The 15,587-nt window shown below is 38.7% G+C and overlaps 1 protein-coding gene across 4 annotated transcripts in view; it reads right to left on the bottom strand.

The window, feature by feature from the left end:
• Window positions 1–15,587, bottom strand: part of plekha5 (pleckstrin homology domain containing, family A member 5) — a 72,519-nt gene that overhangs the window by 21,555 nt on the left and 35,377 nt on the right. For 3 of the 4 annotated variants that reach the window (XM_077567570.1, XM_077567569.1, XM_077567572.1), the window contains exons 4-7: window positions 8,930–9,013; window positions 6,227–6,265; window positions 1,852–1,972; window positions 1,596–1,700 (exon numbers count right to left, since the gene is read on the bottom strand). In XM_077567570.1, coding sequence (XP_077423696.1) covers window positions 1,596–1,700; window positions 1,852–1,972; window positions 6,227–6,265; window positions 8,930–9,013 — 349 coding nt within the window. The remainder of the gene's footprint in view (window positions 1–1,595; window positions 1,701–1,851; window positions 1,973–6,226; window positions 6,266–8,929; window positions 9,014–15,587) is intronic. The other variant, XM_077567573.1, reaches the window with a different exon arrangement.

Below are 15,587 nucleotides of genomic sequence, written 5' to 3'. Positions count from 1 at the left end.
GTCAAGAAGCTGAAGCTGTTCTTAAGAATTTTCTAGAATAAGCTTCAGGCATTGGTCAGACATCACTTGAATTAGACTGAATTCAAAAACAAATATTTCACTGTCCCCTCACAGGGGCATTTATATGCCCCCAATAGATCTGCTGAAGGATTTGACTGTTTCCTTAAGCAAGGACTTCAATAGCTTCTAAGTTTCAAAGAGGCAGGAAAATCCAGCTTTTATTTAGGGTAGCAGAATTGTGAGTTTGTGGTTGAGCTCCATCCCCCTGATTGAGCTCCAAAAGAAACAGCAGCTGGCAGCTGAGCCAAAGGAAGCCTTCATGAATTGAAAGGACAGTGCCGGGAGGCTGCAATCAAAACTAAATGAGTCTGCCACTTAGGACGCCCGAGAGTCCTGCCTGGTAAAAGAGCGCCTCAAGCATCCCCTTTTCACCCTCCTGCAGCAAGCAGGAGCCTTGATGAAGGACTGCTATTCAGTTTAAGTAGCAGAAGCGGACAAAGAAATCAGATCCTGTATGGCATCAAATACACATCTTACGCCTATTAATGCACAGTGGCTATAAAAAGTCGACACAACCCTGTTTAATAATTCCAAATTTTTGTGACATCAAAATATGAAACCAGAATAAAATACTTCTAAACTGTTCATGAGATCCATAATCTGCCCAACCCATATACAGTATATATAAATTAGGAGTGTTAGAAAAAATCAATTCGGCAATATAGCGCGATATTACATCGCGCAATTCTCGAATTGATTCGATATGCGGCCGAATCGATTTTTAAACATACATTTTTTTATGGGAATATTCAACAAAACATGTTACTTAGGGTTAGGATTCACACATCAAGCATGGAAGAATGTCATATTAATGAAACATTAAGCCTTAATGTTTTATTTCAGTGCTGTTCAAACATGAAACCTGTTTGTTAAATGCAGTGGCTCAGTTATAAGCCTGAATTTTTAGATAAATAAAAAAAAAAATCATACAAATCTGACAGTGTACATGTAAAAGTTTACTGATTAATTTTTTTCTAAATTTAAGTAAGTAAAAAAGTAAAAAATAAATAAAATCGCAATAATCAATTTATAGATTCGTATCGGAATTAATCGGTATTGAATCAAATCGTGACCTATGAATCGAATCGCCAGGTACTATGCAATTCACACCCTTAATATATATATATATATATATATATATATATATATATATACTAAATAAACTGCCAATGTTGTTGCACCCTTTTGTTTGTATGTAGAATTATCCAATTATCCAATCAGATTCAAACTCATGAATAAATGGGAGTCGGCACAGCCATTTAAAGTCTTTGTATTTTTTTATCTCACAAAAACTTGGCATTTGAACTGGGGTGTGTAGTCTGTCTATAGTGACTATAAATCTGAAAGGGAATACTGTACTGATTTTTTTATGACTTCAACTTTCTAACACTTATCTACTGGGCAATAAAAATAAAGCCCCAAGGCAATTATGGTATATATTTTGCGGATGTATCATGAAAACATTAATTCTAGATGAACACCACTGGAATCAGTGCACAGAAAATAACTAGCATAATCAAAAATGCTTTGTTTACCTGCTTATAGAGCCAGTTCCTCTTTATAACTGGAGCGCTGGGATTCCTCCTGATAGAATTGGATCTCTTTCCAAAATTATGAAGTTTTTTAGGAGGTCTCGATGCCTAAAGATACAACATAATTGGAGAACATCAATCAATGGCTGTCAGTATACTATTTTGTTTCCAAAAAGACAATATCAAAAGACTGTGAAATATAATCTATTTCTACTTGTATGTTCAAAACTGCCACGATTACTCCATGTATGTTACTCACCCTTGCTGCTGCACTGGTTTGGTTTGCAGCACAGTCCGAGCTGCCCGTGTTGTTGGAGGTCTCGCTCATGGTGCTTCTTGGCTGTTCCTTCTTTTCATTCACTGGCACTTTGGCGGCAGATCTAAACACGCACACAAAGCCAAGCAAGGGCACATGAAGTCCAACTTTCAACCCCAATAAAATGCAGAGAATAGAATAGAGGCAGGCAGGCAGCTTCTATTGTCTAACGACCTATCGTTTCACTCTAGTTCAAACTTTTGTCATGAGATCTCAAGTTGGAACAGAATCAAGCCAATCACACCCACAGTCACTTCACAAAACATTTCTAGTTGTTTGAAAATGCTGACATACTGAAATACAGCCACAGTTGGGGTAAATCACACAAGAATGCCTGTTATATGAATCTCGTCACATATTTACAAAACCTGTCATCGGGTTGAGCACCATGTAAATCAAGTTGTGTCTAGCCCATGGGGATGTCCTACATTCTTTAGGAGGGGAACAACGTTGTAATCTAGTGGAAACATGACACCACAGCGCAGTAGAAGCTACAGCGCAGCAGAAGCACTGCAGCAATGACAGTGTTTTGGGTCACTGACTGAGCACGCTGCAAACCAATTTCACTCAACAAACTTGTTCATTTGATGCTGGTGACCCAAAAATCCTCATACATTACATGGTATCATGCATGAGCAGGAGCCTATGAGTACTTTTCCATTCATTCCTTTTGTCATTTTGTTACACATGAGCTCAAAACTATTGCCACAGCAAATAATAATAATAATAATAAAAATAAATAAAAGTTCTGATTCCATGCTGTCATTGTCAAGGTCAAAAAAAAAATGCAGGCACCACTCACACAATGCTTAACCTCATGCAACACAGCGACATGTTTAACACAGACAATTACCGATTCAAAGCAATCAGGTGATATTTGCTTACCTGTATTTTGAGCAGAAGTTAGGCTGTTTGGCTTTGTTAGTCACAATATGCAGCAACATTTTTTCATTCAAAATTATACAATACATTATTAAATAACCTTTACTGACCACTTATGAAGATTCTTTCATAATTAAAAGATTGTTGTGTCAGGGGACCGAATAATTAATTGCGTTGCATTCAGAGTTGAAGTCCTGTGATGGACAGGCAGCTGACTAATGTTCATTTGAATCACAGTGGACACAATTTCCAACCCTAAAATAGTTTCCTGTGAAAAGTGATGAGTGGCCAAAGAGATTTGCCTCTTCCGGTTAATGAGCTTGGAAGATTGACTGCACTTTCAGTGAAAAGTTCAATCGTAAGTGAACCTCAATCAATGATGTGTCAACTGACCATGAAAACACAGTATAAGGGCTGTCAAAGGAAGAGGCACTCTGTCATGAAGGTAGGCATGGGCCGTTGACCGGTTTTGAAAAAAAGTCAAATTTACAATAACGGCTAATACTGGCTGTGAGCTCTTCTTTTTGGAGCGGTCTCTAAGCAGGGCACAATATGATTGGCTGCTTAGAGAGTTGAGTAAACAGCCACCTCTTTCAAGTTAATCACTTCGAATTAAATTTTTTGTTGTGAGGGGTGAGCAGTTACGTACAGAGGAGAGAAGGAGCAAGACGAAAGAACACTGCAAACACTGATGTCCTTTTGCTCTGCTGTTTAATGAAAAACAAATGGTGCCAGTGGGTGCTTGTTAGCCCCAATAGCAACATGAGTAGCCCATGGGTATTTTCTAAATAAAATGGGATGATAGGACATTGTGACTTACTGAGAATAATTCAAAAAGAAGAAGAATGTTAGCATCTATTTATTTATTTACACTTAACATGGTACTGTACACATTTGTTCTGTATAAAAATAAAAAAAAAGTTTGAAAATAAAATCTATTGTGTCATTTTAGAGCTGTAATTTTAGTACTGTGACACTGCAATTTTTTTGTGCACGGTTATCATACTGTCAGAATCTAAGATTGACTCAAGCCCACTATGAATTGTATTTTCTGTATTTAAAAAAGAATGAAAGGGAAAAGACTTGTTTTAATGATATAAACATATCTTAAAGATGTTTAGAATTTTACTATTTAATATCTTTCATGTGTTATGCCTATATAATGATATTGCTCTCTTCGATGCTCATTTCCCATCGGCTTCTAAGATTCTATGTGTGTGGTAGTTTGTGGATAATTGCTTTGGCCATTATAATCAATCACCATGTGGTGAAATTGAAAAGTATTGGCGTTGTACACTTGCTTGTAGAAGAAGGAACAATTTGTTAACATCCCTCACGGGAGCTATAAACGTTTTTATTACAGTGAACTGAGCACAACTCAATGCATTAAAGTACAGTGGGACTTCCAAAGCTAAAAGCACATTTAAAGCGACCATGGAATGGACATTTTAGACACTGATAGAACAGACTTTACAGAAGAGAGTTAGCTTGAAGCGATCTTCCTCGTGTCTGCCACTGTCATTTCATGGCCATCGAAATGTTAAATTTTACTATACGAGATACTAGACAGTAATTAACCTCCATTTACTGTACATTGGTTAAGTATGTTATAGGATTGGCAGACAACTGTTCTACAAGCATCACAGAGAAGCTTTTCTTGGACCTTGAGGTACCAGGCTAAAGCAAAAGACTATACATTAGCATCACTGTATTTGGGTGTCATAATCATTTTGGAAGCAATCAGCGCATGATATAAAATGTCAATATACATGATTTGTGTACTAACTGTTTAGTCCCTTGCTGAAGTCAAGAGCCACATGTACAACATGCTATTCTGACTGCCTGTCAACTTTAAAAGTACTATTTTGAGGGTTTAGGTTAGATATACTCTCACTCTGATTCAAATCCATAGTGGTTATGATTTTGACTTCTGAAGACAGTAATAGTCGGAGCCAAATAGCATAACTACCAAACAGCCATGTTTGTGTACCACAACATCATTCCCAAGCATTTCCTCCATCTCAGAGCTGAAGCATATTGCCGTCAGGCTGTGTTGTATACACAGGCTTTTTTCCCAAATATACTTCAAAGTCACACACACACGGCCCATCAGGAAAGAACGGAAAAAAAAAAAGATTCCTCAGTCCTACACAGGTCACTTTAGTGTTATGTTGGAATTCGTGAATATGAAAACTTACCCCATCAAAGGATGGAACGAGCTTGCCAAGTACACTTTTTCAGGCTTTCCTTTGCATTCCTGCATTGATCTCTCCGGTTCCTGTTCCCCCAAAAAAACTTCCAACCCTTACTAGGTTAAGTAAAGTTAAAATCAAAACAACATCGCTTTCAAAATCAAACTTCATCAAGCAATCTTATTGTCCTAAATTTTGAAACAATTAATCTTTGTCTTATCATTTGGCAAAAACAAATTAGACAGTCAGAAGTATAGGACTTTTAATTTTGCCGAAAGGCTACCAAGTGCAAGGAGAGGACGCCATATCAAAGTATGATGAAAAGCATGTTGCTCTATTGAAACTGTGTGGTTTATACTGTACTACTAGGTTGCTGTGTGGCCTGTCATTAACCAGGCAAACTATCAATTATGCACACGAGGCTTGTTCCTTTAGATCACTGCATGTGTGCATACACACGCACACGCGTCTAATAGGGTCAGGAAAGATAACGGTGCCAATGAGGCTTGGCGCGCTGCGTACAGTGATGTGTGGCTGGTGGTTGGGGGTAACTGAACTGAGATTGGCTGAGAGTGCATTTTGAAATGACCACACAGCGTTTCTAAAGAAAGAACTAACACCTTTGTTTGGTAATGGACCAGACCTTTTTTTTTTTTTTTTTGGTGAACAAAAGATCTGAGATCAGAATACACTGTGGAAATAAGCAGTGCAGCACAATTTACAGATATTTAGAGAGCTCAACAAGCCTTATCGCATGAATTGTGTCTCTGTTCTTTCCAAGTAAGCAACAAGGTAAGCTGATGCTTATAGCAACATGTTTCTTCAGCACAGAACCACAATGTGTAATCCAACTGGCATGTTATCAAGCAACCTTTGCAGAGTGAGAGGAGGAGTAGATTTGCTGTTCCCGTGTAAATCACCACACAGTCAACATTGTGGCCTGTATGGTGGTGATACGAGAGATTAATCCAGCGGCTCACTTTTTTATAAAAGGTCATACCTTTGACTCAGAGATTTTGGTATCAGCTCCCTGCATTATGCTAGCCTTTTGCTAAGATTTGGATGAACACAACAGACTGGACTTTGGAATGTAAATGCATAGCAGGTTATCAGGCAAGACAGCATTCAAATCACCCACAGTGTGTTAGTGTGCATCAACAAGGCTTATCATCACGCTGACACGCTCAAGTGCTTTACATAGACACAAATGCTCAAAGTATGCTTGTAGCCAACAGTGTTTTTACCTGCTACACGCTGGATGATATATTTTTCCACAATACACACTACAAAACAGAGCAAAGAAAACGGTGTTGAGTCTCTGTACGTTATGCCAAGTGTTGGAACTTGCGGCAAATGTGCAGTACTGTGATTTTTCTCATGAACAAGGTACAGTGGAACATCGAACACTCTTGAACACTGGAATAATGCGTTCAAACTGACGCTAACATATTAACTGTTGAACAAGAGTAGGAGTTAGCAAATCTCTGCCATTAGTAATAGGTAAAAATGACAAAGATGTAATGTACATGCTATTAAAGAGTCTTACTTTTAAACGTTTCCAATTTAACCACTGTTGAATGTGAATTGATGCTGGTCCATTTTTTTCCATCATATTTGTCAGGAAAGCTTCAAAATCCCAATGATGAGTAAATCCTTTGATTTTCGCTAACCTGAGCTAAATGACATCATCAAGGCAGTAGTTCAAACTCTGGAGTCTTGTGCGACTTTAGAAGCATATTTAAAAGCAAACAAAAACAAAAAAAAGTGAATTCCAAATTGTATGAATGAGACTGTCCTCTAATTGAAAACGACCACAGAGGTTGTTTTTACATGCCCCAAATTACGACCAATTGTTACGTTTTTGATCTAAGTGACCCCCATATTAGCCATGTAAATAATCGAAAATGACAAACTGACCGAAACCCAAATGCAAACCTCAACCATCCAGGGAGTGTCCCTCTGCTAGGGAAATGTGTTACTGCACCCATCTTACTATGTGGAGGACATCTTTTGACCACAATTTTGAACTCAATGGCGTTCATAACCAGAACTCAAAACCTGTCACCGTGGGGGAAGCTGTCGTGGAATACGCTCTGAGGGGTCGTACGGTCTTATTTTCATGCTATGACCTATGTAGTCGTTTCAATTGGAGCACTTGCTGATATGAATTCAGATTTATTTGACCTTTGAGGTTCCATTGTAATTGAATATTGCCTATAGGTGACAGTATTGAAACTTGATCCGACCTAAATGTCATCTGTCTTTAAAAATAAAATAAAATAAATAGACATATATAAAGAGTTGATACTCTAAACTATATTCACGACTCTGTCCAGACTAAATACATGTGCATTTGATGAAGGTCATGTTTTGGTATACGTGTCGCACCAAGCATTTGCTGTCAGCAAGCACATGGACATGGCGATGACTAAAAATAGGTTGAAACATGTACAGTGAAGACAGAATGCTGAGAATGCTTTTCTTTGCAGTGGGTTAGGCACGTTGGAGGAAGCTCAAGTAAGAAGTGAAAGATGTCTGTAGCTTAACGCTCAGACGGAACATCGGGAACAGAAAGTGGTGTCACACCAAAAGCTGAAACTGAAGTCATATTAGCAACTGCAGTGACGAGGAAGTGAATGAAGAGAACAGCCTGCCCTGTACACTTGAGGAGAAACAGATGATAAAGCATCCGTGATGTGATGTCACTTGTGGTAGTGGGCCTCTTTTACTCGGCCAGAATAGTTTCTGATGGCCTCTGAAAGTCAGATTTGATTTTCACTGTTTTGTATAATTTCTCATACGTCCAACTGTTTCTTGGATGTTGATCTAGAGCTCACAGTACAGTGTTTTTTTTTCATGTTATTTGATGGCTGGCATTACAATGCCAGTTTTCAGTACAGTTACAGCAATTTTCCACATGGCCTCTTTATCCTTGTGGCAGATAAAATCACTCTTTTCTGCTTGTTCAGGGGCTATTTTGCCTTTTTACACTTTCCCTGAAAGACAGCCAAATGCTGGATGTTTTTCCATTGTCTTTTTTTTCTCCAAATGCAAGGTTTGTACTTCTTTTTGTGCTTGTTTCCAAATTAGATGTCATCTTGCACCAGCATGTTGTGCCTATTTATGTGAAAAACAGCAGAGAAGTGAGAGTAACGCAGCAAGGGGAGGAATGTGTCGAGAGAGTGCAGTGCGACAAGCATTCAATCCATTTCTGTTAAACTAAACGACTCTCTGGAAATTGGTAACATTACATATATTAATGAAATACAGTACTATAGACTCACGTTCTCAAGTTCTATGATGTTAGTTGCACATACAATGTATTCCTGCTCTTAAAATGTTGGTGTTTAATTCGAGTACAACTAAGTGGAGCTGAACCGACCCGTTAGTGTGCAGTGGAAAAGCAGTTATTTGTTGCTACATTCAATTTGCCATTATGGTTCAAAAGTGGGCGCAGGAGGCATGAATGGGGTGGACTTTGGGAGAAGCCCCGAATGTTTTAGTTAACATCATACCGTTAACAGCTAAGGGTGAAAGGGATGTAAGAACGAGTGAGGTTGATGACAATTTGGTACAGAACTCCATCCTGTCTGGAGTGGCACATGCCATCTTCTTTGCTGAACTGAGCTGGTAACACTGAAAAGCAACACTTGCTATGACTTTAGGAAATGTCACGAATATGCCAGGGGTCAAGAGGAACTGAATGTGAAACATCACATTCCGAGTGAGTGATGTATATGCGATACAAAGGCTGTTTTAGTTTCATCCCTTATCTTACAAATAATTGGCAAGCGCACTTAGCGCTGGGAAGATCAGTCTTTGACTGATGAGGGCAGAGCTGCAATTAGGGGCAGGGGTGGAAAGGCATCGGAGGTTTCAACAGCATGTTGCGGTGCTGGAAATGCAACCCAGTGACATTCTGAGGAAAGAAAAAACAAAAGACTTACTGTTCGTTGATTACAAAGATGCAGTTGTCTTGAGAGGGCGAGCCTGAGACGGGATGCTTGCAAGTCACCTTTCGCTCATTATGGCTATGAAACAGAGAGGAAATGGGGGAGAAAAGGTGAGAAAATATCATCCATATCTGACAGCACCATAGACACATTTTTTATGAGCTTGGAAAATCCAGTTACAAGCTCTTCCAGTACCTTACTGTGGTGATAAATTGCATATTTATACATACAAATAGCAGAAGGAAAGCAAACGTTTTGGCAGGTCTATGCACAGGTTAATCAGTGTATTTCTCCATACAAGTCGTATGTTTGTTGTGAAGATTAACACTAAATGAAAAACATTTTAAACATTGAAAGTAGAAATTTATGAAATATTTGATACTTATTAAATGGGGGGCTAATTTAATTGGTCAATATTAGCTCTCTAAAAAATGTTTTTTTGTTTGTTTTGTTTTTACCACATTAACACATTACAACATAAGACATGACAAACAAACATATGACAAACAAACACTCTCCCCACCCCAAAAATTTTATGCTGATTTTTTTCTTTCTTTTTTTCTATATTTTTTTAAACGTTGAGGGACATAAAGCAAAAACATAATTTTATCAATTATTATTATTTATTCATACATTTATTTCAAATTAATCGACCGATTAGTTGGTTGTTGGAATTTCATTCTGACAAATGAATTGGCCTAAAAAAATTAAAAAATCTGTCAGTCAGGCCTATTTTTACTGCACCTATGTAATATGATGCCAATGCAAATAATAATAATGTACAGTTCAGCTCTGACAGCTTGTATTACAAAGCATATATAGATAAATAGATCTACTGCATAAACAAAAAGTGTTTGGCTGTACTGTATTCTTTCCCACATCCATTCTATAGCATACCAACACCAGCCAAGTTATTTCTATCACAACAAGACTAGAATTCCAGGATGCCAGCCACACATTCTCACTAGTTGCACGCAGCTTTCCAGTAAAGTGGTCAGAGTTGTGTGTAATGCGGATGGTCAGGAAGGAACAACTAGCGTCACCATGCTTCACTGTCACTCATAAATCATGCGATTAGCAGTCAGGATTTGGAACTGTGACAGGAATGCATAATTGACTCAGCTCATCATACCGCACACATACTGTATTGTATAATACTATTGCAATTTGGTAATGGTTTGTAATAAAAGAAGGTTGTTAATATAAAGCAAACTAAAGTGAGTGAGTGCAAGAGAAATTAAAGAAGATTGTACATCACATAAGTGAAAGAAGCCTTGTCAACAACATTCTTAGGGGCTGTGGCCTCCCCCATGTGCTTTTACATTTCAACACACTCAGGCTGCACCATCAACAGAAGGGAGTCAAACTGCAGCCCAAAAATAACACAGTCTTTAAACACACGCTTCTCGTGCACTGAAATGAGCAAATACCAGGAGTGAAATAGGGGGTTTGGTTTCAGTTTAGCGTGGAGAGTAATAGTCTCCACAGTTCGGGTCCATAATTACAGGAGGCACTGTTGGCTGCAGAGCTCTATGTGCGGTCTGGAGACAGACAGATGAAACCATTCTTCACTAGTAGTACCCCATCACACATGCTCCATGCCTTATAGGTTGGTTGGTTCTTGAAATAATATATTCATATAAATAGAGGTTAAAATTGTTTGCTCCTAATACAGCACAATTAAACACCAGGAAAGAATGCATTTAGCAAACAAACAGAATATGGGATGAGTCCAGTTAATTTCTGTCAAAATGTATATTCACTTCATAAAATGTATTTCTTGGGCATTTGCAGCTACTTTAAACTTCATTAAGGGTTTACAAGACTTTGTAGTTTAGACCTAAAAGCCACAAATGACATTACAGTGCGTACATGTGCTAATTGTCCACTATTTACACCATGAAAAACAAGATTGAATTAATTTTATTAGAAAAGCATTACAAAACGCAGCAGTGGGAAGTCTACAAAGAGCTTTTTCTTCCTCCGTTCCAGGCTTGAACTGCGTGACCACATTCGCCGTCTCTATAGTTACGACAAATACTTGAACTTGATATAGCGATGTGGTATTGGCCAAAAACTGCAATGACCTTGACTTAAATGAGTTTGCCAAGTCTGTGGGTTTCTGATTGCCAGAATGTGCACTTTCGAGAACACTGGAACATTTTAAGTCTATTTGTCATGTTTGATCACCCTTCCTCTATAGGAGTAAACAAAACTGTATCTTACCCTCTTGCCCTCTACCTCAAGGTGTAAATGAAAAGAGAAATATGTAGGCATGAGCATCTTATAAATGATTGTAATGTCTCGTTTTCTCCTAGCTTTGAACTTCCAACTAACGTTCCCCCCTTGCAACCGGCATGTCACTTATACCAATAAAGTTCCATCGAGGCTTGCAGATGTGGTGTGAGTGTTTTTAAAACAGATTGTGTAGCATCATAGAGTCAATACTCACATGGAAGGAAGCTATTTGAGGAGGTCGGCAACATTCCTAACGTGACATATGGAAGGACGGGTGCTAAACCTCAGTGGCAAACAGGGAGCTTATAAAGTAACTTGATGTGTGTGGGCCAAAGAGGCAGGATGTAATATTTGAATGAATAAGTTTTGTGTTTCATTCTGCTTTCTGACTCATCAGCAGTCACTCCCCGCCAGCCCCAATGGATCAGGATTACAGTGAAAGATCTGCAGTGAGATTACTTCTGCTGCCTACCTTAAGAAGAGGGAGGCTCAGCCAACTCAATCATAAACATGAAATCCAAATGTTTTTGCAATATGCACACTTATACAGTGGAATGGTTGGAATTTGAAAGCCCCTAACGTCAAAGAATTCAGACTTGAGAGCAAAATCTGGGGAGGGATACACGACTAAAGTCGTGGATGACATCGCAAAGAACTGGTGTCCTTAAATGTTTTTAAATCTAAATTGAAAGACTTGGAAACAACTTCCACTGTTTGAACAATTTTATTGATCATTTAATCCAAAATGTTGTACTTTGTACATTTTTTTTTTTTATTTGTCCCACTCTGTACTGTATGTCTGTAACTTTGTGTTATTTTGCTGCTGCCTGTCTTGGCCATGTCTCTCTTGAAAAATAGTTGTTGTTTTTTTTTATCTCAATGAGACCTGGTTAAATAGGGAGGAAACTATAACATAATGACCATTGAAATGGAAATAAAAGTTATGCCACTGAAAAATTGTACACACAACTTTGCTGGTAATATGGCCAAGTCAAGCATAAAAATAATAGAAGTTAGTGATTTGTGAAATTTTAAGTTTAAGCAAATTATCTCTGAGGCTAAAAAAGTACTAATTTTCCTTTGTATGGTCACCACACATGCTAATCATCATTAAAGTAAAGTGAGTACAGGTTTTAGAATTTTCACTTTTTTTTTGCACTTTTATGGCAGTTAATAGTAATAATAATACTAATAAAAATAATACTGTAATAATAATAATAAATCTAATCATAGCTTCGGCAGGTTTAAACTTTGACCAGTCCAACAAATATGCAAACATGTGAGTTGATACCACATAACACAAAGGGCCTCCGGACACAATGCAAAATTAGACCATTCATGACAGAAGTTATAATTACACAAAAATAAAAGAGAGGATGGTGAAATTCATTCCTTAACGTAGATTACTCTCCGGTATATTTTTTTCTCTCCATAAAACACATCTAGTTACTAAACTTAGCAACAACGTCATTTAAACTGGTCGCACGTGTTATGAGGGATGTGGTCTGTGGTCTCGGCAGTCAGCATTAGGTTAGGAGTTATTTCACGCAGACGCCCACATAAGGCAACATATGGAAACATTTTTTTGCGCTTCACAAAGAGCAAAAACTCGACATGGTCTTCACTTTTCGTTATTTATTGTTTTCAAGAGGAATAAGTTGGTTTAAGAGGTGGATCTGACCAAAGGACACCACTTGGCATTAGCTGTAAAGAGGTGGAGAACTTGGCCAAGCATGATGAGCTGACCGCCTCACAGTGGGGAGGGCAAGGCGGGGCAGCCTCCTGGGTTCCGGACCGTCTTGTCCATTATAATGAGCAGTGAACTGCAGTAATGGGGATCTTAAGGTCTTGAGGTCAGCACCTCACAGGCTTAGCTTTTATTGTTCTGGGTGGGTCTCTGAACCTTTACTCCTTCTTCTTCAACTAGGTCAAGTACTAACAACTAAAGGCTCACCACATTGGAAGTGTCCTAACAGCAAATCATGTTATTTTAACAATGGAGGTCCTACTGGCAGCTTCACTGTATGAATTATTTTATTTGAAAATCAAACGGGGAATTCCTGACACTTGAGCTGAAATGGAAAAACAAGCTCACCAACTACTTGGACATTTTTGAACAGATCATCTGATCCCATTTCACATTGTACAGTATATTAAGGTGAATGCCGTTTTAAGACAACTTCTGCATATAAGCAGGTAAGGCCGTACAGCCTGCTTTCCTTGTGATATAATCTAAATGACAGCCACTGCATAAAATGGTTGCTTTAATCACCACTTCTCACAGTGGGATGTATTGCCCAGTGGAATTGCATCCTTCCTCTGGCAGCGCTGTGCTGGTCAGATTTTATGACCCTATTAAATAAGTCCACACGATAGACAATCCAGGCTCCTCACACCATAACCTTGTTTCCTATCAGAACAAGACACACTCTGCTCTCCATTTATATGTCGGTTGGGGGGGCATCTATCACCTAATCAGACTGCTAGTGTGGTTATAACCTAAATAAAAGTGTCACATTATCATTTTAGGTGTTATAGGACCTGTATTGTTGAGCACAATATGTTTTAAAATGCTGTTTAACCACTGATTTTGTGAACGGGGTTACGGTTAGGTAGCGTTCAGTGTATAATCTTACTTTCTCATATGTTTCCTCTCTTCTTTTGGGATTGACTTCAAAGTGTTGTAAATCATTTGGATGTTTAACGTCAGAGGCCTCCTGAGATGTTGTGAGGTCGTTCACGATATTTTGACATCTCGTGATATTATGTAAGGAAACAGTGTGTACGATTGTAAGACTGCCAGAAATAACTTCATGAGGGTTCATTTTAGAGGCTCCACCATATTACTGGCATCGGGGCAAGTCACAATTTGGCAATTTTCATACTTAAAAAAAAAAAATCAATACTATTGGTCAGTCCACAATTGTGTGGGTGTTATTTTTACAAAATATTGACCAATCTGAAGTACTGAAAATGACTTGCTGTCTTTGATGATGAAATGTTAATGGGTGAACAAACATGCCTTTTATTGGGTCTACTGAAAAGTTTTGGACGTAGACATACAAGGTCTCAGAAGGTTTCAGCCAGTTCATCGTAATTCGTGGTACCACATTTACTTGTTGAAGCCCATAAATCTGACCCTATTAAACTTGAAGGGACATGAGATAGCGCCATACCGTCAGGTGACTGGCCTCAGCTACGACTGAAAAGAGTTGAACTGCAAAGGAACTCCTCAATACCACATGGACATTGACAAGCAGTATGAATAGCCTTCCTTACAAAAGCTGGGCTGAATAAGCAGAATAGGCAGTTTGGATTAGGGCATGTGGGGGGCAACAGAAGAAAAGGCCAAAAAGACAAAACAGCTTTGCAGCCCCCGAGAGAGGCCACCTAAAATGCGGTAAGTGCTACGAAACTGCAAAGCCACTTACACTGTAATATAGTTCTGTGCATCGTAAAACGTGGGAAAGCCCCACTGTGTGCTACAACGAGGCATTTAAGCTTTGACTTTCACCTTTCAACCTTTCCATTTAACCATAGAAAACAGCTGCTCGGCCAGGCTACAAATCAGATTTTTTTTGTTCAAATAATTCAATTAGCTAACCCCCACGCAGTACTAGTCGTGACTGTGTTAAAATTATGTCAAGGTGACACAGCTGAACAGGCGATCTGACTGCCATGGTGACAAGTTGCCTTCTGAAAGAAAATATTGGATGCGTGTACACAGAAAACAGTAGCACAGGAAAATATTAAGTCATTTATGTAACACGCTATTTTATACTGTCGCGGAATGGAGCATAGGGCCACTGAAAGACAAAGTAAAATGTGTAGTGAGCCACCCAAAATAGTATTCAGAACTATCTAATCAAGGTCAACTCCTTAAAGAAATAGATGAAGATTGAGGCTGTGGTACCACAGTCTCATTATAGACTATAGCGGAGTGAATTACTGTAACATTAGAGCCAAGAAAATAATATAACATACTTGAATCAAACTGAAATTGACTGGAGCAAATAAGGTCATAGGAGGACTTCAACTTGACAAAGTAATGATTGGATGAAATTGAGCTGTCGCTGTTTATCCTCTCATGACTCAAAGCCTAAAATCAAATCGGACGCTTCCCCCGCTGCGATTGATGTGTTCGGCCCAGAGAGCTGGCCAAGCAATTAGCAGTGCAACCCGCCTGTACATCTGCATGGCTGCTAATCCGCTGGTTAATGAGGCCGCAGCCGCAAATTTAATTCATTTGATTTCTCCATCTAAACAGCTCACTTTCCTCAGATGAGACATTGGCTGATGTTATAGCCCAGTCTTCAATGACAAAGTGCCCCGCCCCCAAGCTCCACACAGACCACCATCATGGTTCCCAACATTTGACAAGCACAATGAACTCAGATGACTTTTTGTTTGGGAA

Source organism: Vanacampus margaritifer, chromosome 6 (assembly GCF_051991255.1).
Source record: "Vanacampus margaritifer isolate UIUO_Vmar chromosome 6, RoL_Vmar_1.0, whole genome shotgun sequence".
Lineage (NCBI taxonomy): Eukaryota > Metazoa > Chordata > Actinopteri > Syngnathiformes > Syngnathidae > Vanacampus > Vanacampus margaritifer.
The sequence above is the reverse complement of the archived record's forward strand: the minus strand, read 5'-3'. Positions and strand labels throughout refer to the sequence as shown.